The 27,351-nt window shown below is 46.3% G+C and overlaps 1 protein-coding gene across 1 annotated transcript in view; it reads right to left on the reverse strand.

The window, feature by feature from the left end:
* Positions 1-2,593: 2,593 nt before the first annotated feature.
* uroc1 (urocanate hydratase 1) overlaps positions 2,594-27,351 on the reverse strand; it is an 85,118-nt gene continuing 60,360 nt past the window's right edge. Inside the window, exons 16-20 of the mRNA XM_067998355.1 lie at positions 15,342-15,440; positions 9,770-9,869; positions 8,469-8,550; positions 4,865-4,964; positions 2,594-3,203 (exon numbers count right to left, since the gene is read on the reverse strand). Coding sequence (XP_067854456.1) covers positions 3,063-3,203; positions 4,865-4,964; positions 8,469-8,550; positions 9,770-9,869; positions 15,342-15,440 — 522 coding nt within the window. The 3' untranslated portion in view covers positions 2,594-3,062. The remainder of the gene's footprint in view (positions 3,204-4,864; positions 4,965-8,468; positions 8,551-9,769; positions 9,870-15,341; positions 15,441-27,351) is intronic.

Genomic DNA, 27,351 nt, shown 5'->3' on the forward strand with positions numbered 1-27,351 from the left:
GACACACTCCTGGGGACCCCCTGTAAATACTGACACACTCCTGGGACCCCCTGTAAATACCGACACACTCCCGGAGACCCCCTGTAAATACTGACACACTCCTGGGACCTCCTGTAAATACTGACACACTCCTGGGGACCCCCTGTAAATACTGACACACTCCCGGAGACCCCCTGTAAATACTGACACACTCCCGGAGACCCCCTGTAAATACTGACACACTCCCGGAGACCCCCTGTAAATACTGACACACTCCCGGGGACCTCCTGTAAATACTGACACACTCCTGGGACCTCCTGTAAATACTGACACACTCCCGGAGACCCCCTATAAATACTGACACACTCCCGGGGACCTCCTGTAAATACTGACACACTCCTGGGACCTCCTGTAAATACGGACACACTCCCGGGGACCCCCTGTAAATACTGAATGGGAATGAGAGGTGATATCATTGAAACATATAAGATTCTGAGTGGGATTGACAGGGTAGATGCTGAGAGGTTGTTTCTCCTGGCTGGAGAGTCTAGAACGAGGGGGCATAGTCTCAGGATAAGGGGTCGGCCATTTAGGGCTGAAATAAGGAGAAATTTCTTCACTCAGAGGGTTGTGAATCTTTGGAATTCTCTACCCCAGAGGGCTGTGGATGCTCAGTCGTTGAATATATTCAAGGCTGAGATCGATAGATTTTTGGACTCTGAGGGAATCAAGGGATATGGGGATTGGGCAGGAAAGTGGAGTTGAGGGTGAAGATCAGCCATGATCTTATTGAATGGCGGAGCAGGCTCGAGGGGCCGAATGGCCTACTCCTGCTCCTATTTCTTATGTTCTTATACTGACACACTCCCAGGGACCCCATACCCTAACTTCTAAAAGACAGTACTAGCTAGCCAAAGGAAAAGAGTGCTATCATTCAGGGAGATGTTTTTTCCCCAGTCTACAACAGAAATAACACATTGCAAAGGCAATAAATTGAGAACGATATCTCGCAATCTCGAGACGCTGTGCTCATGACGCACGGCGTGTCTGGCCCCAGACAGACAGACAGACAGAAATCTAACAATCTCACACAATGCAGCTACACTTGGAGCCAGAATCAGGCAGGGAATTTAAAGCCCTGTTTGTGGAAAAACAAAATAGGTTCAGAAAACGTTTGATCGCTTGGAGAGAGTGAAGTGGAGTTGGGCCCTGTCCCCACCGTGAGTCTGTCCTGCTGGGGTTCAGAGTGGACCCCTCCCCCTCCCCCCCCCCCCCCCCCCCCGCCTTCCCGGAGCCTTGTCCACAAGTGGCTACTCCACTGTGGAAGGCATCACAGCTGACCTTTATCTCACCCCTGCCCAACGGGGAGGGGGATGGTTTGGCTCTGTGATAGTGATCAGGATAGTTCCCCTTCTGACACCAGCGACATCCTCTCAGGTTGACGTAAAATCCCAACTGGTTCACTAATGTCCTTTAGGGAAGGAAACCTGCCGTCCTTACCCGGTCTGGGCCTATATGTGACTCCAGTCCCCACACCAACGTGGTTGACTCTTAACTGCCCTCTGAAGTGACCCCTCAGTTGTATCAAATTCACTACCAGCGGTTCAAGAAGAAGGCCCAACACCACCTTCTCAGGGCAACTCGGGGACGGGCAATAAATGCCGGCCTTGCCAGCGACGCCCACATCCCGAGAATGAATGAAAACAAATTGTATCCCCTCCCCCTGACCAAATGCTGCCCCCAGGTGAATTCAACTAACGTAGTTGGACCTTTACTGGTCTGTAGAGCTCACTGAGCCGAGGAGATCACAGCAGGGCTTTAAAATAATGGCCGCTTACTCGCAAATAAAGCAACTGTTTTACTTTATCAGGCTGAGGAGGGGGCGGGGGGGCGATCGTCTGTGAGTCTCCAGCATTTTCTGTTTTCATACCAAAGGATGTTAGTGACCAACTGTGCTCGGGAAGGACGAATAACAAGCTCCCCCGCCAGGCCTCTGGCACGCTGCTCTCCAATCGGCCAGTGGGAGGCAGCCAAGAGCAGTCTGGGGCCCCTGTGCTCTGATCTTCCCCATTGCAGCACTGGCCGGGACCCATTGCTTGCGATCTGAGGCTGTCGGGTTAACCTGCAGACTCCATTTCTGGGCTGAAATCAAAGGCCTGATTTTAACGTGGAGCAGTGACTGGGCGGGAATCTGCATATTTAAAGAAGGACCCTGCACTGCGGTCTCAGCCGGCTGTCCTCGAGATCGGGTTAAAGATGAAGACTGCGGGAAGAGCTCGCTTTTTAAAATTTCTGTTACCATGACTTAGGCGCGTGAAATGTACGATCAGTTTGAGACAAATTCTAACGTGAAACAAATGCTTCCTGGGTCAAAACAGATGTTTAGAATATCGCAAAGCAATTTGTTAACAGACGAAACCATTAGTTACCTTTCAAAGCAGAGCTGGGGCTGATTGCCCCCCGGAGGATCTCGGTGTCTGTAAAGCACATTTAAAGACCCCCTCGCAGGACATCCATCTCACTGATGTGAAACAGTCTGCCCGAGGTGTGCGGTTTTAAAACAGTGAAACAAGGCAGAGTCGTATCGTTAGAACAATGACAGTGTGCACAGAGATCATTAAACACCATTTATTGCAGCGTTAGCCACACAGGTCAATTGGGATGAAATGTTCCACAGGACTTTACAATTTCTCTGCGCCAGGTCCAGGGCCCTGGGACAAGTGAAACCTCAGAGAGAGGAAAAAGTGAGCAGGAGAAGATAATAAAAGAAACAATTGTGCACAATGTAATGACTTTTTGTTCATTCACAGGTCGTTGGGGGCTTTCGACTTCAAGAAATTAACGTTTATCTTAGCCATGTCTGGAGATTGAGTAATTAAGACTTGTTGTGATCGGGAGAGGAGAGGAGGAGGGGTGAGGAGAGGGGAGGAGGAGGAGGAGAGGAGAGGGGAGGAGGGGGTGAGGGGGGAGGGATGAGGAGGGGAGGTGTGGGGAGAGGGAGGGGAGGAGGACGGGTGAGGAGGAGGCGTGCGGTCAGTGTGGGCGGTCAGTGCTCGTGGTCAGTGCATGCGGGGACCTGCTGTCTACATTCGCAGTGCTTTGTCCAGGATCCCTTCATCCTCGACACTGTGGGGCAGTGTTACCCTCAGGGTGCTATGGTCCCTCATCGTTCTGCAAATCGTCTCGTAGGCCTTGAGATTGCCAGACCAGCAGCGACGAGCTACCTGTAACACAAAGGTGGAAATCGCTAGACAAAAAAAAGACCAGGGTCCATCTAGTTCACCTTCTACCACCCTGGTAATCGCAGGATACAACGATAATGGATTGTTAACCAATCCTAGCAATCAATCTCCATCAGTGAGTCTGCAACAGACCCAGACATGAGGTGAGGGAAACCCCCAGTGGGGGAGAGCTTTAGGAACCATAGGTCCAAAGTCACCTGTTCCTCCCGAGCCTGTTACACTCAACACACGTCATATCTAAAATTACTTGTACAAATCTTAGGGACAGGATCTTAAAAGGATTTTGGTGTCATTGTTTCTTCTGTGTCCTTATCCCTTCCTCTCTGTGCTCATGGGTAATTCAGTCAGTGATGGTCCTCTCAATTTCAGGGTCAGGGTTAGTGTCCAGAATGTACAAGTGTTGTAACAGATGTGTACACAGTAGTGTAATGGTTCTATTAGTGTAATGGTAATTCGGAGAACATTCGTTCAAATCCCACAATGGCAGTTTAAACATTAGAATTGGTTTAAAGGAAAATCTGGAAACAAAAAAGCTGGTTAAAAAAACAGGAGTTTGATGTTAGTGCATGCTTACACAGATTCATTCTGTTCTGGGGACTAAAATACTTTTACATTTGCAGAGTTAAACCATGAATGAGGGAGAGGACGTTACAAGAAAGAACTGGTCCCCTCAACATATTTGCCGCGCTAAAGCTCGGGATAACCAGCCCCTTCCCCCTTCTCCCACGTCCTCTTTCTGTATCAGTGTGACAGTCCCTTTATCACACAGCCATCTCGTCACCTCTCTTGTGTGACGGTGTCAATCGGTCCTGAATTAGGGGCAGTTCCGTGCCTTGTGACCCCGTGCCCTTCAGTAACCGGACTGAGGCTGCCCAACTCATTTCACCTCTGACCCTCGCGGTCAGCAAACATCGCAGACATTCAGCCCATCATCCTGAGCTGGATAATAAGTCAAGTCCCAGAGGTGAAAGGGCAGCGTCCGACCTACTGCAGCACCCAATCCCCCAATGTAGAGCGCCATTGCTGGAGTATTGTGTCCAATTCTGGGCACCACACTTTAGGAAGGATGTCAAGGCCTTGGAGAGGGTGCGGAGGAGATTTACTAGGATGGTACCAGGGATGAGGAACTTCAGTGATGTGGAGAGACTGGAGAAGCTGGGGTTGTTCTCCTTAGAACAGAGAAGGTTGAGGGGAGATTTAATAGAGGTGTTCAAAATAATGAAGAGTTTATTTTGATAGAGTAAATAAGGAGAAACTGTTTCCACTGGAAGGGGAGGGTCGGTAACCAGAGGACACAGATTTAAGATAATTGGCAAAAGAACAGAGGAGAATTTTTTTTTATGCAGCGAGTTGTTCTAATCTGGAATTCACTGCCTGAAAGGGCGGTGGAAGCAGATTCAATAATAACTTTCAAAAGGGAATTGGATAAATACTTGAAGGGAAAAAAATTGCAGGACTATGGGGAAAGAGCAGGGGGAGTGGGACTAATTGGATAGCTCTTTCAAAGAGCCAGCACAGGCACGATGGGCTGAATGGCTTCCTTCTGTGTTGGATCATTCTGTGATTTTTAACGCATATTCAAATATTTGCTGAATTAATCCAATGTTTCAGTAAAGGAGGAGGTGGAAAAATCTGTCACTCACCCCATTTGAGACGTCCCAGTTTAGCATCATCTTCGCTCGCTCCTCAGCATCCCTGGACCCATCGAGGAGCAGCCCAAACCCACCATTTATCACTTCTCCCCTGTGCACAAACAAGAAACATCACAAATTGGTGGACAGTTCCCTCTACACTGCCCCATCAAACACTCCCCGGGCAGGTACAGCACGGGTTAGATACAGAGTAAAGCTCCCTCTACACTGCCCCATCAAACACTCCCCGGGCAGGTACAGCACGGGTTAGATACAGAGTAAAGCTCCCTCTACACTGTCCCAACAACGGAATACGGTTGCTGACTCTGGCTGGACGTACTCCTGGTGGTCCCATCACCTGACCTCCCATCCTCAACCGTCCCGCCCCACATTTCCGTCATTGGTCGCCTAACACATCAATGCTCGCGGTACCCCGCCTTCCCGTGGCCAATTGGAACGCGGGCCAGATTGGATGATTCTTGACTGTCAGTCAAACAGCCTATTTCCCAGCTCCAACATTTGTATAATAGTAAAGGGAAGTGTTCAAAGAAAATGAAAAAAAAACCACACAATCTTGTTAATGCCCCTATGATTTTTCTCCGGATTACCCGCAGCAGTGCCCTGGAGATTAATCTTCAATCCCTGGGACTCCAGGACAATCCTGGCGGGTCTGTGACCCTACATTAGAAGAAGGCAGCCTACTGAACCAGGGACATTATTCCATTTGCTACACCAGCCGCCCCCTCCTGTCGCAATGTTGTGTTGACTTTCGCTCAGATTATGATGCCCACTAGAAGTTGGTCTGAGGCTGCTCAATGTCATTCCAGTAGGACCTTTGTATCAGCAGATAGAGTAGATTTTATTTCCATTAACCTGGAGTGGTTTGGATATTTTTTAGTGCTATGGTCAGTGCTGCTCTGAGCTTCCCTCTCATCTCTGCTAAGCTCCGAATACCTTCTCGTACACACTCTTCGCTCCTCCCCTGCATCCTCACTGTGTTGAAATCCTTCTCTAATTCCTTCTTTCCCAAGACTTCGAAACGCTGGAACTCCTCTCCTCCTCGATCTTTCTTTCCTCCAACAGTCCACAGGCCTTAAAACCCAAGGTGGGCATCAACGAAACACTATTCCTCCATTTACCCGGCCTTCGACTCCTGATCCTCTCAGCCTGGGTGGTGTCAGGTGTGGGGGACCTTGGCTCGTTGCCTCAGTTTAATTTAATGATAGCAGTAAATGTAGAGGAGATGCAGTGAGGTTCGTGCTGAAACCTGACCATCATCACACTCTACCCCGAGCTCGCCATTATATTAGGGATTGAATTAAATCTCCCAGCTAGAAATATTCACTTGGATTCCACTGCTGTTGAGAGTTAACGTAATTGAAGCCACAAGTGAAATAACATTTATGGACTATTAGAGAGGATATTAAAAAGAATTCAACAGTATCTGATGTCACCCCGGCTGTCAGTACTAAAGCCCCAACTGTTGGGCAGATGCTGGATACCTGGGGGTAGATCATCATCTTCACCGCATGAGAGGTAATCTTTCAGGGCGGCTTGCAAGCCCGTTATAGAACCCACCTGATCGTTACTTCATTGATTTCCCCACACAGAGATGTGGAACTTATGCTACAGTTTATATGAAGCTCTGGTCAGACCCCGTCCGGAGAGACTGCGTTCACCTCAGGAAGGATATATTGGCCTTGGAGGGGGCGCAGCGCAGATTCACCAGAATGATACCGGGGTTTAAAGGGTTAAATTACGAGGACAGGTTGCAGAGACTGGGCTTGTATTCCCTCGAGTATAGAAGATTAAGGGGTGATCTAATTGAGGTGTTTACGATGATTAAAGGATTTGATAGGGTAGATAGAGAGAAACTATCTCCTCTGGTGGGGGGAGTCCAGAACAAGGGGGCGTAACCTTAAAATTAGAGCCGGGCCGTTCAGGGGTGATGTCAGGAAGCACTTCTTCACACAAAGGGGAGTGGAAATCTGGAACTCTCTCCCCCAAAAAGCTGTTGAGGCTGGGGGTCAATTGAAAATTGCAACACTGAGATTGATCGATTTTTGTTGGGTAAGGGGATTAAGGGTTATGGAACCAAGACGGGTAAATGGAGTTAAGATACAGATCAGCCATGATCTAATTGAATGGCGGAACAGGCTCAATGGGGTGAATGGCCTCTTCCTGTTCCTGTGTTTTATGAAAGGAGTACGATCTCCTCCGCCAGATTACCACCCAGCCGTTGCTATCTAGACCCCTCCCCCCGCGGTGTCGGGTAGCGGTTGAATCCTGTGTTCTGTTGGGTGATTCATCTCAACAGGCACAACTCAAAGGGGCCGTTTCTCCTCATTATTTTTCCTTCATCTTCTCCTGGAGCTGGTGAATAAAAGCTCGGTCAAAGGGGTAGGTTTTAAGGAGCGACTTAAAGGAGCAGAGTGAGATGGAGGGGTTTAGGGAGGGAATTCCAGAGCTTAGGGCCTAGGCAGCTGAAGGCACGGCCGCCAATGGTGGGACGAAGAAAATTGGGGATGCACAAGAGGCCAGAATTGGAGGAGCGCAGAGATCTCTGTGGATTGTAGGGCTGGAGGAGGTTACAGAGATAGGGAGGGGGCGAGGGCCATGGAGGGATTTGAACACAAGGATGACAATTTTAAAATTGAGGTGTTCCTGGACCGGGAGCCGATGTAGGTCAGCGAGCACAGGGGGTGAAGGGTGAACGGGACTTGGTGTGAGTTAGGATACGGGCAGCAGAGTTTTGGATGAGCTGAAGTTTATGGAGGGTGGAAGATGAGAGGCCGGCCAGGAGAGCATTGGGATAGTCGAGTCTGGAGGTAACAAAGACACGGATGAGGGTTTCAGCAGCAGATGAGCTGAGGCAGGGATGGAGACGGGCGATGTTACTGATGTAGGTGGTCTTGATGATGGAGAGGCTATGGGGTTGGAAGTACTGACCTCCCCTCTGATTTTGCCTCCTTCTATGTAAGCCAGTACTTGGGCTTTGCTTTGGTGCCTCCTCACAGAGACGACAAGCTTCAATATATTACACAGGGCAGGTTAACTTGCAATCACTGCAAAGCCAATGTCTGTCCACCTGTTGTGTTCTGGGGTAGATCCTAACTCAAATCTCACACTTACTGGAGGAGAATAGCCATAGTGATTCCCCGTTGCCATCCTTGCGGTTTTTGTCTTCAGAGTAACTACTCCGAGGGGGGGGCTACAACCATGGCTAAAGAGCCCCCCCGACAGTGGGGGAGGGTCGTACGCACCCATTGGACGCAAGACCCACTGCTGAGGGTCAACCCAATATTCAGAGCCGGTGCCTCCGATCACCGGGACTGTCCGGAGTGGGGCTCGAGCCCAACCCTTCTCACCCTGAGGTGGGGACACCACCCCCTGAGCCAGTGGTCACTCCGTCCGTGCACGAGTCCCTCCCCCACTGGAGCTTAACCCAGTGTCCAGAGAACGTGTCCCAGTCTCCGCTCGCCGGGACTGACCGTAGCTCGGGCTCGAACCCTTCATCTTCTGACCCCGAGGCGGGGGAGCGGTACCACTGAGCCACACGCTGGCTCCTGAAGGCAGGGCACAACAGCACGTTCCAAGACACGATTTGCACACTCACCATCCCACACCTCCGCCATTGTGCAAAGCCACCCAAGTCGCTCCTCGGAAAGAATCGCCAACAAAGTTCTGCACCGCCATGTCTGAGAAAAGTACGGGGGAATATGGCAGCCGTTAGTTAACCTGTTCATTACGGGCGGTGAACAAACACCATCCAGACATCATCCGTTTATTAACTAGTCCTGCCCTCCCGTTGGCTCGAGCGTTCTGCTGTTGGGACACTACGCACAGGCCCGGATTGCCACAGACGTCCATGGGACGTGCCAAAACACTAGCAGTGGACCTTGCGCCTGGACCCTCCTCAAGTTGGAGGGTCTCAGGGGGTCCGGCAGTAAGCTGAAGAGACGCACTGCAGCTGGTGCCTTTTTTGCTTCCATTCCCCCCACTCCCCACCCAGCAGGACCTTTGGGCCTCCTGCCTGTCACTCTCCAGCAGCCAGAAGACCCGCAAGGACTGAGAGACCTGCAGCTGCGCTCCTGTTCCTGCCCACGGTTCAAGCCACAGGAGCCTGAGCCCAGGCCGTTCCTGGGGCCCTACTGATGGGCCAAGGCAGCAAAATCAGTTCCGGAGAGGCCTTGACACGTGCAGCACATGCACCAGTGTAATTTGTGGCCTTTTAAAGGCCCATTCCACCTACAGGTTATGGCCAAGGTCGCCGATCCACTACGTTTACCTGGGTGTGCTCGGGACTGAGTCCAGCCCACCCAGGGGCCAGAAAATGGAGCAGTCTCCATCTCCACCCCCTTTTGAATAGACAAATGATTTCCTGGTGAGAAGGTGGGGAGGTGGGGTTGGTGGATTCGGGGAGAAAGTGGGGAGGTGGGATTGGTAGATACCGGGCCAAGGTGGGGTTGAGGGATATGGTGAGATGGAGGGTAGGTGGGGTTGAGTCACACAGGCCATGAAGGTTTGAACGCTGGTCTATCCTGAGTTAGCTGGTCTCCTCCTCGTTGGTCATTATATTTGACCTCAGTATCCCTGGACCAGAACAGGAGAGAATCGGCCAGGTATTCCAATTCTTGGTCACTATCGAGTAACCCCTGCTGAGAAGTCCATGGGATGTCATGTTGTGTCAAGGACTGGCTTGGCCGTGTGATGCCTTTCATGGTGGAATGGCCTGCCGGCCCTCGATGTCTGACCTCAGACATGAAGGCAGCTGTTTGGGTAAGGTAACGGAGGACTTTTGCTGCCCGTGGGAAAATACTCCAGCCAGAGTCCGCGCCTTCAGGTGAGGGTAGAAGGGGATTGGAGGGAGAAAATAAGATGTTTGATTAGGAGGTCCAATCAGTGAGTGACACCAACCTGCACAAAATGCTGATCCATCATAAATATTAGAGGTTTCTCTGTATGGACTGTCAGTTCCACTGACATCATGGTGGTCTCTGCTGATCACCACAGGAGCCTGTTGATTCGAAAAGAGATTTTATTAAACTGGAATGAGATTATTTTGTTGAAAGTTTAATTCTCAGTTTCTGTCGGCAGATCATTCGACTGTGGAGGGCATCACCTGAATTTGGAGATGATGGGTATAGAGGGGAAGGGAGGGGCATGGAGGGGAAAGGAAAGGATTGGAGGGGAGGGGAGTGGAGAGGAAAGTGAGGAAAGGTGGGGAAGGGGAAGTGGAGGAGACGGGGAGGAGGGGAAGGGAGGGAAAGAGAGGGAGGGGAAGGAGGGGAGGGGAGGGAAAGAGAAGGAGGGAATGGAGGGAAGGGAAAGGAAGGGATGGGGTGGGAAGAAAAGGGAGGGAAGAGAAGAGAGGGAGGGATGAGATGGGATGGGATGAAATATGAGGGAAGGGATGGGATGTGAGGGATGGGATGGGATGGGATGTGAGGGAAGGGATGGGATGTGAGGGATGGGATGTGATGTGAGGGATGGGGTGTGAGGGAAGGGATGGGATGTGAGGGATGGGATGTGAGGGATGGGATGGGATGTGAGGGATGGGATGTGAGGGATGGGATGTGAGGGATGGGATGTGAGGGATGGGATGGGATGTGAGGAATGGGATGGGATGTGAGGGATGGGATGGGATGTGAGGGATGGGATGTGAGGGAAGGGATGGGATGTGAGGGATGGGATGGGATGTGAGGGATGGGATGTGAGGGAAGGGATGGGATGTGAGGGATGGGATGTGATGTGAGGGATGGGATGTGAGGGAAGGGATGGGATGTGAGGGATGGGATGTGAGGGATGGGATGGGATGTGAGGGATGGGATGTGAGGGATGGGATGTGAGGGATGGGATGGGATGGGATGTGAGGGATGTGAGGGATGGGATGTGAGGGATGGGATGTGAGGGATGGGATGGGATGGGATGGGATGGGATGTGAGGGATGGGATGTGAGGGATGGGATGGGATGTGAGGGATGGGATGTGAGGGATGGGATGGGATGTGAGGGATGGGATGTGAGGGATGGGATGGGATGTGAGGGATGGGATGTGAGGGATGGGATGTGAGGGATGGGATGGGATGTGAGGGATGGGATGTGAGGGATGGGATGGGATGTGAGGGATGGGATGTGAGCAAAGGGATGGGAGGATTTTTTTTCTGAAGAAACAATTCTCCACAAGATGAATAAAAGAATTGGAGCAGGATCTGATGCACCCAATCACAGGGCCAATTCCCTCCGGACTTGACATGTTAGTGATTCGTAAACAAAGTGACAAAACCTCCCATGGTTTCTGCTTCTAGCGAAATCGTAAACACGTTGTAGAGGATTGCATTAGATGGAGAAATTAATTGACCACATGAGACAAACACGCAACAGGGCACCCCCAGGTTAGCAGGGAGCTCGTGTTGTCCACGTAAAACTGTTAAGATTGTGGGTGTGACTGTAGATACTCTGGCACGGTCCGGCTTATCACAAGACGATCATTTTGTGATGAGGAGTTAGCACAGTGCCTATGAAACCCACAACCTATGATGTCACATTGCCCCCCAACCCATTTTAATTATTTACTGGCACAAGTCTAACTCTTTGGGCTGATACTGTCAAGGCCTTGATTTTTTCTTCATTCCCAGGATGTGGGCGTCGCTGCCAAGGCCGGCATTTATTGCCCATCCCCAGTTGCCCTGAGAGGGTGGTGGAACCGCTGGTAATGGTTTTGATTTAACTGAGGGGTTTGCGAGGCCACTTAAGATTCGACCACATTGGTGTGGGGACTGGAGTCACAAATAGGCCCAGACCGGGTAAGGACGGCAGGTTTCCTTCCCTGAATGACATTAGTGAACCAGTTGGGTTTTTACGACAATCCGACAGCTTCACGGTCACTTATACTGAGACCAGATTTTTATTTACAGATTTTAACTGCCTTCTAATTCTCAAACTGCCATGGTGGGAGTTGAACTCATGATCTTTGAATTATTAGATACCAACCTGGTGAAGCTACAACTCAGGACTACATGCATGCTAAACAGCGGAAGCAACATGCTATAGACAGAGCTAAGCGATTCCACAACCAACGGATCAGATCAAAGCTCTGCAGTCCTGCCACATCCAGTCGTGAATGGTGGTGGACAATTAAACAACTAACGGGAGGAGGAGGCTCTGTAAACATCCCCATCCTCAATGATGGCGGAGTCCAGCACGTGAGTGCAAAAGACAAGGCTGAAGCATTTGCAACCATCTTCAGCCAGAAGTGCCGAGTGGATTATACATCTCGGCCTCCTCCCGATAGCCCCACCATCACAGAAACCAGTCTTCAGCCAATTCGATTCACTCCACGTGATATCAAGAAACGGCTGAGTGCACTGGATACAGCAAAGGCTGTGGGCCCCGACAACATCCCGGCTGTAGTGCCGAAGACTTGTGCTCCAGAACAAGCCGCACCTCGAGCCAAACTGTTCCAGTACAGCTACAACACTGACATCTACCCGACAATGTGGAAAATTGCCCAGGTATGTCCTGTCCACAAAAAGCAGGACAAATCCAATCTGGCCAATTACTGCCCCATTAGACTACTCTCAATCTCTCCACTCTCAAAAGTGATGGAAGGTGTCGTCGACAGTGCTATCAAGCGGCACTTACTCACCAATAACCTGCTCACCGATGCTCAGTTTGGGTTCCGCCAGGACCACTCGGCTCCAGACCTCATTACAGCCTTAGTCCAAACATGGACAAAAGAGCTGAATTCCAGAGTTGAGGTGAGAGTGACTGCCCTTGACATCAAGGCAGCATTTGACCGAGTGTGGCACCAAGGAGCCCTAGTAAAATTGAAGTCAATGGGAATCAGGGGGAAAACTCTCCAGTGGCTGGACTCATACCTAGCACAAAGGAAGATGGGAGTGGTTGTTGGAGGCCAATCATCTCAGCCCCAGGATATTGCTGCAGGAGTTCCTCAGGGCATCAGATCAGTCGTGATCTCATTGAATGGTGGAGCAGGCTCGAAGGGCCAAATGGCCTACTCCTGCTCCTATCTCTTATGGTCTTATGGCAGTGTCCTAGGCCTAACCATCTTCAGCTGCTTCATCAATGACCTTCCCTCCATCATAAGGTCAGAAGTGGGGATGTTCGCTGATGATTGCACAGTGTTCAGTTCCATTCGCAACCCCTCAGATAATGAAGCAGTCCGAGCCCGCATGCAGCAAGACCTGGACAACATCCAGGCTTGGGCTGTTAAGTGGCAAGTAATATTTGTGCCAGACAAGTGCCAGGCAATGACCATCTCCAACAAGAGAGAGTCTATCCACCTCCCCTTGACATTCAATGGCATTACCATCACCAAATCTCCCACCATCAATATCCTGCGGGTCACCATTGACCAGAAACTTAACTGGACCAGCCATATAAATACTGTGGCTACAAGAGCAGGTCAGAGGCTGGGTATTCTGCGGCAAGTGACTCACCTCCTAACTCCCCAAAGTCTTTCCATCATCTACAAGGCACAAGTCAGGAGTGTGATGGAATACTCTCCACTTGCCTCGATGAATGCAGCTCCAACAACACTCAAGAAGCTCGACACCATCCAGGACAAAGCAGCCCGCTTGATTGGCACCCCATCCACCACCCTAAACATTCACTCCCTTCACCACCGGCGCACAGTGGCTGCAGTGTTTACCATCCACAGGATGCACTGCAGCAACTCGCCAAGGCTTCTTCGACAGCACCTCCCAAACCCACGACCTCCGCCACCTAGAAGGACAAGAGCAGCAGGCACATGGGAACAACACCACCTGCACGTTCCCCTCCAAGTCACACACCATCCCGACTTGGAAATATATCGCTGTTCCTTCATCGTCGCTGGGTCAAAATCCTGGAGCTCCCTTCCTAACAGCACTGTGGGAGAACCTTCACACACGGACTGCAGCGGTTCAACAAGGCGGCTCACCACCACCTTCTCAAGGGCAATTAGGGATGGGCAATAAATGCCGACCTCGCCAGCAACGCCCACATCCCATGAACGAATAAAAAAAAACTAGTCCAGTAATATAACCATTACATTACTGTACCCATCTGTTAGAAAACTTGTACATAGAATCATAGAATGGTTACAGCATGGAAGGAGGTCATTCGGCCCGTCGAGTCCGTGCTGGCTCTCTGCAAGAGCAATCCAGCTAGTCCCACTCCCCTACCCTTTCCCTGTAGCCCTGCAAATTTTTTCCCTTCAAGTATTTATCCAGTTCCTTTTTGAAGGCCACGATTGAATCTGCCTCCACCACCCCCTCGGGCAGTGCATTCCAGATCCTAACCACTCGCTGTGTAAAAAAGTTTTTCCTCGTGTCGCCTTTGGTTCTTTTGCAAATCACGTTACATCTATGTCCTCTGGTTCTTGACCCTTCCGCCAATGGGAACAGTTTCTCTCTATCTACTCTGTCTAGACCCTTCATGATTTTGAATACCTCGATCAAATCTCCTCTCAGCCTTCTCTGCTCTAAGGAGAACAAACCCTGCTTCTCCAGTCTATCCACGTAACTGAAATCCTTCATCCCTGGGCATTCTGGACACTAACCCTGACCCTGAAATTGAGAGGACCATCACTGACTGAATTACCCATGCGCACAGAGAGGAAGCGATAAGGATAAGGACACAGAAGAAACAATGTCACCAAAATCCTTTTAAGATCCTGTCCCGAAGATTTGTACGAGTAATTTGAGACATGATGTGTTGAGTGTAACAGGCTCAAGAGGAACAGGTGACTTTGGACCTATGGTTCCCAAAGCTCTCCCCCACTGGGGGTTTTCCTCACCTCATGCCTGGGTCTGTTGTAGACTCATTGATGGAGATTGATTGCTAGGATTGGTTAACAATCCATTATCGTTGTATCCTGCGATTACCAGGGTGGTAGAAGGTGTGCAGATGGACCCTGGTCTTTCTTCGTCCAGCAATTCCTCTGTTCCTATATGTTAGTGACTATTAAACAGTTACGGTAACAAAACAATCTCAATTTACCAGGGATGAGAGACTTTGGTTATATGGAGATACTGGAGAAGCTGGGATTGTTCTCCTTAGAGCAGAGAAGGTTAACGGGAGATTTTATAGAGTTGTTCAAAATTATGATGGGTTTTGATAGAGTAAATAAGGAGAAGCTGTTTCCAGTGGCAGGAGGGTCAGTAACCAGAGGACACAGATTTAAGATAATTGGCAAAAGAACCAGAGATGAGATGATGAGAAATTTTTTTACACGGCGAGTTGTTCTGATCTGGAATGCGCTGCCTGAAAGGGCGGTGGAAGCAGATTCAATAATAACTTTCAAAAGGGAATTGGATAAATACTTAAAGGGGGGAAAATTACAGGGCTATGGGGAGAGAGCAGGGGGAGTGGGACTAATTGGATAGCTCTTTCAAAGAGCCGGCACAGGCACGATGGGCTGAATGGCCTCCTTCTGTGCTGCATTATTCTATGATTCAACCATTTTTTTAATGTAACTGATGTTACCTTGATCTTGCCGGCAGCAACAGCCCGGTTTATGGCAATCGCAATCGAAATACGTCCCTTCTGGTCTGAATACAGAATCCGAGCTTGGGATCCAACCACCTGATAAATGGAGGCAGGAAATTTCAATCTGGTCCATTAGGCCAAAGAAATGCTGTCACTTTCACCCTGACCACCGGGATAAATCAGTCTTCAGTTCACACGGAATGTTTAAATTAGCCAGGCCGGTATGGGGGGGCGATGTTAACTGGTTTTGCCAGGCGTTAATGGAACAGTAATAGCATCTCTGAATGGGGTCGGTCGTCTTATAGCCCCCAATGACCCAGAGGATGCAGTGAATAGCAGCCCCTGTGTATATTATAGAGAATAGCAGCCCCCGTGTATATTATTGAGAATAGCAGCCCCCGTGTATATTATAGAGAATAGCAGCCCCTGTGTATATTATAGAGAAGAGCAGCCCCTGTGTATATTATAGCGAATAGCAGCCCCTGTGTATATTATAGCGAATAGCAGCCCCTGTGTATGTTATAGCGAATAGCAGCCCCCGTGTATATTATAGTGAATAGCAGCCCCTGTGTATATTATAGCGAATAGCAGCCCCCGTGTATATCATAGTGAATAGCAGCCCCTGTGTATATTATAGAGAATAGCAGCCCCTGAGTATATTATAGAGAATAGCAGCCCCCGTGTATATTATAGAGAATAGCAGCCCCCGTGTATATTATAGAGAATAACAGCCCCTGTGTATATTATAGAGAATAGTAGCCCCTGTGTATATTATAGAGAATACCAGCCCCTGTGTATATTATAGAGAATAGCAGCCCCTGTGTATATTATAGAGAATACCAGCCCCTGTGTATATTATAGAGAATACCAGCCCCTGTGTATATTATAGAGAATAGCAGCTCCTGTGTATATTATAGAGAATAGCAGCCCCCGTGTATATTATAGAGAATACCAGCCCCTGTGTATATTATAGAGAATAGCAGCCCCTGTGTAAATTGTGGAGAATAGCAGCCCCTGTGTATATTATAGAGAATAGCAGCCCCTGTGTATATTATAGAGAATAGCAGCCCCCGTGTATATTATAGAGAATAGCAGCCCCCGTGTATATTATAGAGAATAGCAGCCCCCGTGTATATTATAGAGAATAGCAGCCCCTGTGTATATTATAGAGAATAGCAGCCCCTGTGTATATTATAGAGAATAGCAGCTCCTGTGTATATTATAGAGAATAGCAGCCCCCGTGTATATTATAGAGAATAGCAGCCCCCGTGTATATGATAGAGAATAGCAGCCCCTGTGTATATTATAGAGAATAGCAGCCCCTGTGAATATTATAGAGAAGAGCAGCCCCTGTGTATATTATAGCGAATAGCAGCCCCTGTGTATATTATAGAGAATAGCAGCCCCTGTGTATATTATAGTGAATAGCAGCCCCTGTGTATATTATAGAGAATAGCAGCCCCTGAGTATATTATAGAGAATAGCAGCCCCCGTGTATATTATAGAGAATAGCAGCCCCCGTGTATATTATAGAGAATAACAGCCCCTGTGTATAATATAGAGAATAGTAGCCCCTGTGTATATTATAGAGAATACCAGCCCCTGTGTATATTATAGAGAATAGCAGCCCCCGTGTATATTATAGAGAATAGCCGCCCCCGTGTATATTATAGAGAATAGCAGCCCCCGTGTATATTATAGAGAATAACAGCCCCTGTGTATGTTATAGAGAATAGTAGCCCCTGTGTATATTATAGAGAATACCAGCCCCTGTGTATATTATAGAGAATAGCAGCCCCTGTGTATATTATAGAGAATAGCAGCCCCCGTGTATATTATAGAGAATAGCAGCCCCCGTGTATATTATAGAGAATAGCAGCCCCCGTGTATATTATAGAGAATAACAGCCCCTGTGTATATTATAGAGAATAACAGCCCCTGTGAATATTATAGAGAATACCAGCCCCTGTGTATATTATAGAGAATAGCAGCCCCTGTGTATATTATAGAGAATAGCAGCCCCTGTGTAAATTGTGGAGAATAGCAGCCCCTGTGTATATTATAGAGAATAGCAGCCCCTGTGTATATTATAGCGAATAGCAGCCCCCGTGTATATCATAGTGAATAGCAGCCCCTGTGTATATTATAGAGAATAGCAGCCCCTGAGTATATTATAGAGAATAGCAGCCCCCGTGTATATTATAGAGAATAGCAGCCCCCGTGTATATTATAGAGAATAACAGCCCCTGTGTATATTATAGAGAATAGTAGCCCCTGTGTATATTATAGAGAATACCAGCCCCTGTGTATATTATAGAGAATAGCAGCCCCTGTGTATATTATAGAGAATAGCAGCCCCTGTGTATATTATAGAGAATAGCAGCCCCCGTGTATATTATAGAGAATAGCAGCCCCTGTGTATATTATAGAGAATAGCAGCCCCCGTATATATTATAGAGAATAGCAGCCCCCGTATATATTATAGAGAATAGCAGCCCCTGTGTATATTATAGAGAATAGCAGCCCCCGTGTATATTATAGAGAATAGCAGCCCCTGTGTATATTATAGAGAATAGCAGCCCCCGTATATATTATAGAGAATAGCAGCCCCTGTGTATATTACAGAGAATAGCAGCCCCTGTGTATATTATAGCGAATAGCAGCCCCCGTGTATATTATAGAGAATAGCAGCCCCTGTGTATATTATAGAGAATAGCAGCCCCTGTGTATATTACAGAGAATAGCAGCCCCTGTGTATATTATAGTGAATAGCAGCCCCCGTGTATATTATAGCGAATAGCAGCCCCTGTGTATATTATAGCGAATAGCAGCCCCCGTGTATATTATAGTGAATAGCAGCCACTGTGTATATTATAGAGATTAGCCGCCCCCGTGTATATTATAGAGAATAGCAGCCCCTGAGTATATTATAGAGAATAGCAGCCCCCGTGTATATTATAGAGAATAGCAGCCCCCGTGTATATTATAGAGAATAGCAGACCCTGTGTATATTATAGAGAATAGTAGCCCCTGTGTATATTATAGAGAATACCAGCCCCCGTGCATATTATAGAGAATAGCAGCCCCTGAGTATATTATAGAGAATAGCAGCCCCCGTGTATATTATAGAGAATAGCAGCCCCCGTGTATATTATAGAGAATAGCAGCCCCTGAGTATATTATAGAGAATACCAGCCCCTGTGTATATTATAGAGAATAGCAGCCCCTGTGTAAATTGTGGAGAATAGCAGCCCCTGTGTATATTATAGAGAATAGCAGCCCCTGAGTATATTATAGAGAATAGCAGCCCCCGTGTATATTATAGAGAACAGCAGCCCCTGTGTATATTGTGGTGAATAGCAGCCCCTGTGTATATTATAGAGAATAGCAGCCCCCGTGTATATTATAGAGAATAGCAGACCCTGTGTATATTATAGAGAATAGTAGCCCCTGTGTATATTATAGAGAATACCAGCCCCTGTGTATATTATAGAGAATAGCAGCCTCTGAGTATGTCATAGAGAATAGCAGCCCCCGTGTATATTATAGAGAATAGCAGCCCCCGTGTATATTATAGAGAATAGCAGCCCCTGTGTATATTATAGAGAATACCAGCCCCTGTGTATATTATAGAGAATAGCAGCCCCTGTGTATATTATAGAGAATAGCAGCCCCTGAGCATATTATAGAGAATAGCAGCCCCCGTGTATATTATAGAGAATACCAGCCCCCGTGTATATTATAGAGAATAGCAACCCCTGTGTATATTATAGAGAATAACAGCCCCTGTGTATATTAGAGAGAATAGTAGCCCCTGTGTATATTATAGAGAATAGCAGCCCCTGTGTATATTATAGAGAATACCAGCCCCTGTGTAAATTATAGAGAATAGCAGCCCCTGTGTATATTATAGAGAATAGCAGCCCCCGTGTATATTATAGAGAATAGCAGCCCCCGTGTATATTATAGAGAATAGCAGCCCCCGTGTATATTATAGAGAATAGCAGCCCCCGTGTATATTATAGAGAATAGCAGCCCCCGTGTATATTATAGAGAATAGCAGCCCCCGTGTATATTATAGAGAATAGCAGCCCCCGTGTATATTATAGAGAATAGCAGCCCCCGTGTATATTATAGAGAATAGCAGCCCCTGAGTATATTATAGAGAATAGCAGCCCCCGTGTATATTATAGAGAATAGCAGCCCCTGAGTATATTATAGAGAATAGCAGCCCCCGTGTATATTATAGAGAATAGCAGCCCCTGTGTATATTATAGAGAATAGCAGCCCCCGTGTATATTATAGAGAATAGCAGCCCCTGTGTATATTATAGAGAATAGCAGCCCATGTGTATATTACAGAGAATAGCAGCCCCTGTGTAAATTGTGGAGAATAGCAGCCCCTGTGTATATTGTAGAGAATAGCAGCCCCTGTGAATATTGTGGAGAATAGCAGCTCCTGTGTATATTATAGAGAATAGCAGCCCCCGTGTATATTATAGAGAATAGCAGCCCCTGTGTATATTATAGAGAATAGCAGCCCCTGTGTATATTATAGAGAATACCAGCTCCTGTGTATATTGTAGAGAATAGCAGCCCCTGTGTATATTGTGGAGAATAGCAGCTCCTGTGTATATTATAGAGAATAGCAGCCCCCGTGTATATTATAGAGAATAGCAGCCCCTGTGTATATTATAGAGAATAGCAGCCCCTGTGTATATTATAGAGAATACCAGCCCCTGTGTATACTATAGAGAATAGCAGCCCCTGTGTATATTATAGAGAATAGTAGCCCCTGTGTATATTATAGAGAATACCAGCCCCTGTGTATATTATAGAGAATAGCAGCCCCTGTGAATATTATAGAGAATAGCAGCCCCTGTGTATATTATAGAGAATACCAGCCCCTGTGAATATTATAGAGAATAGCAGCCCCTGTGTATATTATAGAGAATAGTAGCCCCTGTGTATATTATAGAGAATAGCAGCCCCTGTGTATATTATAGAGAATAGTAGCCCCTGTGTATGTTATAGAGAATACCAGCCCCTGTGTATATTATAGAGAATAGCAGCCCCCGTGTATATTATCGAGAATAGCAGCCCCTGTGTATATTATAGAGAATAGCAGCCCCTGTGTATATTATGGAGAATAGCAGCCCCTGTGAATATTATAGAGAATAGCAGCCCCTGTGTATATTATAGAGAATAGCAGCCCCTGTGAATATTATAGAGAATAGCAGCTCCTGTGTATATTATAGAGAATAGCAGCCCCCGTGTATATTATGGAGAATAGCAGCCCCCGTGTATATTATAGAGAATAGCAGCCCCTGTGTATATTATAGAGAATAGCAGCCCCTGTGAATATTATAGCGAATAGCAGCTCCTGTGAATATTGTAGAGAATAGCAGCCCCCGTGTATGTTATAGGGAATAGCAGCCCCCGTGTATATTATAGAGAATAGCAGCCCCTGTGTATATTATGGAGAATAGCAGCCCCTGTGAATATTATAGAGAATAGCAGCCCCTGTGTATATTATAGAGAATAGCAGCCCCTGTGTATATTATGGAGAATAGCAGCCCCTGTGAATATTATAGAGAATAGCAGCTCCTGTGTATATTATAGAGAATAGCAGCTCCTGTGTATATTATAGAGAATAGCAGCCCCTGTGTATATTATGGAGAATAGCAGCCCCTGTGAATATTATAGAGAATAGCAGCTCCTGTGTATATTATAGAGAATAGCAGCCCCCGTGTATATTATGGAGAATAGCAGCCCCCGTGTATATTATAGAGAATAGCAGCCCCTGTGTATATTATGGAGAATAGCAGCCCCCGTGTATATTATAGAGAATAGCAGCCCCTGTGTATATTATAGAGAATAGCAGCCCCTGTGAATATTATAGCGAAGAGCAGCTCCCGTGTATATTGTAGAGAATAGCAGCCCCCGTGTATGTTATAGGGAATAGCAGCCCCCGTGTATATTATAGAGAATAGCAGCCCCTGTGTATATTATGGAGAATAGCAGCCCCTGTGAATATTATAGAGAATAGCAGCCCCTGTGTATATTATAGAGAATAGCAGCCCCTGTGAATATTATAGAGAATAGCAGCTCCTGTGTATATTATAGAGAATAGCAGCCCCCGTGTATATTATGGAGAATAGCAGCCCCCGTGTATATTATAGAGAATAGCAGCCCCTGTGTATATTATAGAGAATAGCAGCCCCTGTGAATATTATAGCGAATAGCAGCTCCTGTGTATATTGTAGAGAATAGCAGCCCCCGTGTATGTTATAGGGAATAGCAGCCCCCGTGTATATTATAGAGAATAGCAGCCCCTGTGTATATAATAGAGAATACCAGCCCCTGTGAATATTATAGAGAATAGCAGCTGCTGTGTATATTATAGAGAATAGCAGCCCCCGTGTATATTATAGGGAATAGCAGCCCCCGTGTATATTATAGAGAATAGCAGCCCCTGTGTATATAATAGAGAATAGCAGCCCCTGTGAATATTATAGAGAATAGCAGCTGCTGTGTATATTATAGAGAATAGCAGCCCCCGTGTATATTATAGGGAATAGCAGCCCCCGTGTATATTATAGAGAATAGCAGCCCTTGTGTATATTATAGAGAATAGCAGCCCCTGTGAATATTGTAGAGAATTGCAGCCCCTGTGTATATTATAGAGAATAGCAGCCCCTGTGAATATTATAGCGAATAGCAGCCCCTGTGTATATTATAGAGAATAGCAGCCCCTGTGTATATTATAGAGAATAGCAGCCCCTGTGAATATTATCGAGAATAGCAGCTCCTGTGTATATTATAGAGAATAGCAGCCCCCGTGTATATTATGGAGAATAGCAGCCCCCGTGTATATTATAGAGAATAGCAGCCCCTGTGTATATTATAGAGAATAGCAGCCCCTGTGAATATTATAGCGAATAGCAGCTCCTGTGTATATTGTAGAGAATAGCAGCCCCCGTGTATGTTATGGGGAATAGCAGCCCCCGTGTATATTATAGAGAATAGCAGCCCCTGTGAATATTATAGAGAATAGCAGCTGCTGTGTATATTATAGAGAATAGCAGCCCCCGTGTATATTATAGGGAATAGCAGCCCCCGTGTATATTATAGAGAATAGCAGCCCCTGTGTATATTATAGAGAATAGCAGCCCCTGTGAATATTATCGAGAATAGCAGCTCCTGTGTATATTATAGAGAATAGCAGCCCCCGTGTATATTATGGAGAATAGCAGCCCCCGTGTATATTATAGAGAATAGCAGCCCATGTGTATATTATAGAGAATAGCAGCCCCTGTGAATATTATAGCGAATAGCAGCTCCTGTGTATATTGTAGAGAATAGCAGCCCCCGTGTATGTTATGGGGAATAGCAGCCCCCGTGTATATTATAGAGAATAGCAGCCCCTGTGAATATTATAGAGAATAGCAGCTGCTGTGTATATTATAGAGAATAGCAGCCCCCGTGTATATTATAGGGAATAGCAGCCCCCGTGTATATTATAGAGAATAGCAGCCCCTGTGTATATTATAGAGAATAGCAGCCCCTGTGAATATTATCGAGAATAGCAGCTCCTGTGTATATTATAGAGAATAGCAGCCCCCGTGTATATTATGGAGAATAGCAGCCCCCGTGTATATTATAGAGAATAGCAGCCCCTGTGTATATTATAGAGAATAGCAGCCCCTGTGAATATTATAGCGAATAGCAGCTCCTGTGTATATTGTAGAGAATAGCAGCCCCCGTGTATGTTATGGAGAATAGCAGCCCCTGTGAATATTATAGAGAATAGCAGCTCCTGTGTATATTATAGAGAATAGCAGCTCCTGTGTATATTATAGAGAATAGCAGCCCCTGTGTATATTATGGAGAATAGCAGCCCCTGTGAATATTATAGAGAATAGCAGCTCCTGTGTATATTATAGAGAATAGCAGCCCCCGTGTATATTATGGAGAATAGCAGCCCCCGTGTATATTATAGAGAATAGCAGCCCCTGTGTATATTATGGAGAATAGCAGCCCCCGTGTATATTATAGAGAATAGCAGCCCCTGTGTATATTATAGAGAATAGCAGCCCCTGTGTATATTATAGAGAATAGCAGCCCCTGTGAATATTATAGCGAATAGCAGCTCCCGTGTATATTGTAGAGAATAGCAGCCCCCGTGTATGTTATAGGGAATAGCAGCCCCCGTGTATATTATAGAGAATAGCAGCCCCTGTGTATATTATGGAGAATAGCAGCCCCTGTGAATATTATAGAGAATAGCAGCTCCTGTGTATATTATAGAGAATAGCAGCCCCCGTGTATATTATGGAGAATAGCAGCCCCCGTGTATATTATAGAGAATAGCAGCCCCTGTGTATATTATAGGGAATAGCAGCCCCCGTGTATATTATAGAGAATAGCAGCCCCTGTGTATATAATAGAGAATACCAGCCCCTGTGAATATTATAGAGAATAGCAGCTGCTGTGTATATTATAGAGAATAGCAGCCCCCGTGTATATTATAGGGAATAGCAGCCCCCGTGTATATTATAGAGAATAGCAGCCCCTGTGTATATAATAGAGAATAGCAGCCCCTGTGAATATTATAGAGAATAGCAGCTGCTGTGTATATTATAGAGAATAGCAGCCCCCGTGTATATTATAGGGAATAGCAGCCCCCGTGTATATTATAGAGAATAGCAGCCCTTGTGTATATTATAGAGAATAGCAGCCCCTGTGAATATTGTAGAGAATTGCAGCCCCTGTGTATATTATAGAGAATAGCAGCCCCTGTGAATATTATAGCGAATAGCAGCCCCTGTGTATATTATAGAGAATAGCAGCCCCTGTGTATATTATAGAGAATAGCAGCCCCTGTGAATATTATCGAGAATAGCAGCTCCTGTGTATATTATAGAGAATAGCAGCCCCCGTGTATATTATGGAGAATAGCAGCCCCCGTGTATATCATAGAGAATAGCAGCCCCTGTGTATATTATAGAGAATAGCAGCCCCTGTGAATATTATAGCGAATAGCAGCTCCTGTGTATATTGTAGAGAATAGCAGCCCCCGTGTATGTTATGGGGAATAGCAGCCCCCGTGTATATTATAGAGAATAGCAGCCCCTGTGAATATTATAGAGAATAGCAGCTGCTGTGTATATTATAGAGAATAGCAGCCCCCGTGTATATTATAGGGAATAGCAGCCCCCGTGTATATTATAGAGAATAGCAGCCCCTGTGTATATTATAGAGAATAGCAGCCCCTGTGAATATTATCGAGAATAGCAGCTCCTGTGTATATTATAGAGAATAGCAGCCCCCGTGTATATTATGGAGAATAGCAGCCCCCGTGTATATTATAGAGAATAGCAGCCCCTGTGTATATTATAGAGAATAGCAGCCCCTGTGAATATTATAGCGAATAGCAGCTCCTGTGTATATTGTAGAGAATAGCAGCCCCCGTGTATGTTATGGGGAATAGCAGCCCCCGTGTATATTATAGAGAATAGCAGCCCCTGTGAATATTATAGAGAATAGCAGCTGCTGTGTATATTATAGAGAATAGCAGCCCCCGTGTATATTATAGGGAATAGCAGCCCCCGTGTATATTATAGAGAATAGCAGCCCCTGTGTATATTATAGAGAATAGCAGCCCCTGTGAATATTATCGAGAATAGCAGCTCCTGTGTATATTATAGAGAATAGCAGCCCCCGTGTATATTATGGAGAATAGCAGCCCCCGTGTATATTATAGAGAATAGCAGCCCCTGTGTATATTATAGAGAATAGCAGCCCCTGTGAATATTATAGCGAATAGCAGCTCCTGTGTATATTATAGAGAATAGCAGCCCCCGTGTATGTTATGGGGAATAGCAGCCCCCGTGTATATTATAGAGAATAGCAGCCCCTGTGAATATTATAGAGAATAGCAGCTGCTGTGTATATTATAGAGAATAGCAGCCCCCGTGTATATTATAGAGAATAGCAGCTCCTGTGTATATTATAGAGAATAGCAGCCCCTGTGTATATTATAGAGAATAGCAGCTCCTGTGTATATTATAGAGAATAGCAGCTCCTGTGTATATTATAGAGAATAGCAGCCCCTGTGTATATTATAGAGAATAGCAGCCCCCGTGTATATTATAGGGAATAGCAGCCCCTGTGTATATTATAGAGAATAGCAGCTCCTGTGTATATTATAGAGAATAGCAGCTCCTGTGTATATTATAGAGAATAGCAGCCCCTGTGTATATTATAGAGAATAGCAGCCCCCGTGTATATTATAGGGAATAGCAGCCCCTGTGCATATTATAGAGAATAGCAGCCCCTGTGCATATTACAGAGAATAGCAGCCCCTGTGTATATTATAGTGAATAGCAGCCCCCGTGTATATTATAGCGAATAGCAGCCCCTGTGTATATTATAGCGAATAGCAGCCCCCGTGTATATTATAGTGAATAGCAGCCACTGTGTATATTATAGAGATTAGCCGCCCCCGTGTATATTATAGAGAATAGCAGCCCCTGAGTATATTATAGAGAATAGCAGCCCCCGTGTATATTATAGAGAATAGCAGCCCCCGTGTATATTATAGAGAATAGCAGACCCTGTGTATATTATAGAGAATAGTAGCCCCTGTGTATATTATAGAGAATACCAGCCCCCGTGCATATTATAGAGAATAGCAGCCCCTGAGTATATTATAGAGAATAGCAGCCCCCGTGTATATTATAGAGAATAGCAGCCCCCGTGTATATTATAGAGAATAGCAGCCCCTGAGTATATTATAGAGAATACCAGCCCCTGTGTATATTATAGAGAATAGCAGCCCCTGTGTAAATTGTGGAGAATAGCAGCCCCTGTGTATATTATAGAGAATAGCAGCCCCTGAGTATATTATAGAGAATAGCAGCCCCCGTGTATATTATAGAGAACAGCAGCCCCTGTGTATATTGTGGTGAATAGCAGCCCCTGTGTATATTATAGAGAATAGCAGCCCCCGTGTATATTATAGAGAATAGCAGACCCTGTGTATATTATAGAGAATAGTAGCCCCTGTGTATATTATAGAGAATACCAGCCCCTGTGTATATTATAGAGAATAGCAGCCTCTGAGTATGTCATAGAGAATAGCAGCCCCCGTGTATATTATAGAGAATAGCAGCCCCCGTGTATATTATAGAGAATAGCAGCCCCTGTGTATATTATAGAGAATACCAGCCCCTGTGTATATTATAGAGAATAGCAGCCCCTGTGTATATTATAGAGAATAGCAGCCCCTGAGCATATTATAGAGAATAGCAGCCCCCGTGTATATTATAGAGAATACCAGCCCCCGTGTATATTATAGAGAATAGCAACCCCTGTGTATATTATAGAGAATAACAGCCCCTGTGTATATTAGAGAGAATAGTAGCCCCTGTGTATATTATAGAGAATAGCAGCCCCTGTGTATATTATAGAGAATACCAGCCCCTGTGTAAATTATAGAGAATAGCAGCCCCTGTGTATATTATAGAGAATAGCAGCCCCCGTGTATATTATAGAGAATAGCAGCCCCCGTGTATATTATAGAGAATAGCAGCCCCCGTGTATATTATAGAGAATAGCAGCCCCCGTGTATATTATAGAGAATAGCAGCCCCCGTGTATATTATAGAGAATAGCAGCCCCCGTGTATATTATAGAGAATAGCAGCCCCCGTGTATATTATAGAGAATAGCAGCCCCCGTGTATATTATAGAGAATAGCAGCCCCTGAGTATATTATAGAGAATAGCAGCCCCCGTGTATATTATAGAGAATAGCAGCCCCTGAGTATATTATAGAGAATAGCAGCCCCCGTGTATATTATAGAGAATAGCAGCCCCTGTGTATATTATAGAGAATAGCAGCCCCCGTGTATATTATAGAGAATAGCAGCCCCTGTGTATATTATAGAGAATAGCAGCCCATGTGTATATTACAGAGAATAGCAGCCCCTGTGTAAATTGTGGAG

The sequence above is a fragment of the Heptranchias perlo genome, chromosome 17 (genome assembly GCF_035084215.1).
Source record: "Heptranchias perlo isolate sHepPer1 chromosome 17, sHepPer1.hap1, whole genome shotgun sequence".
Classification (NCBI taxonomy): Eukaryota; Metazoa; Chordata; class Chondrichthyes; order Hexanchiformes; family Hexanchidae; genus Heptranchias; species Heptranchias perlo.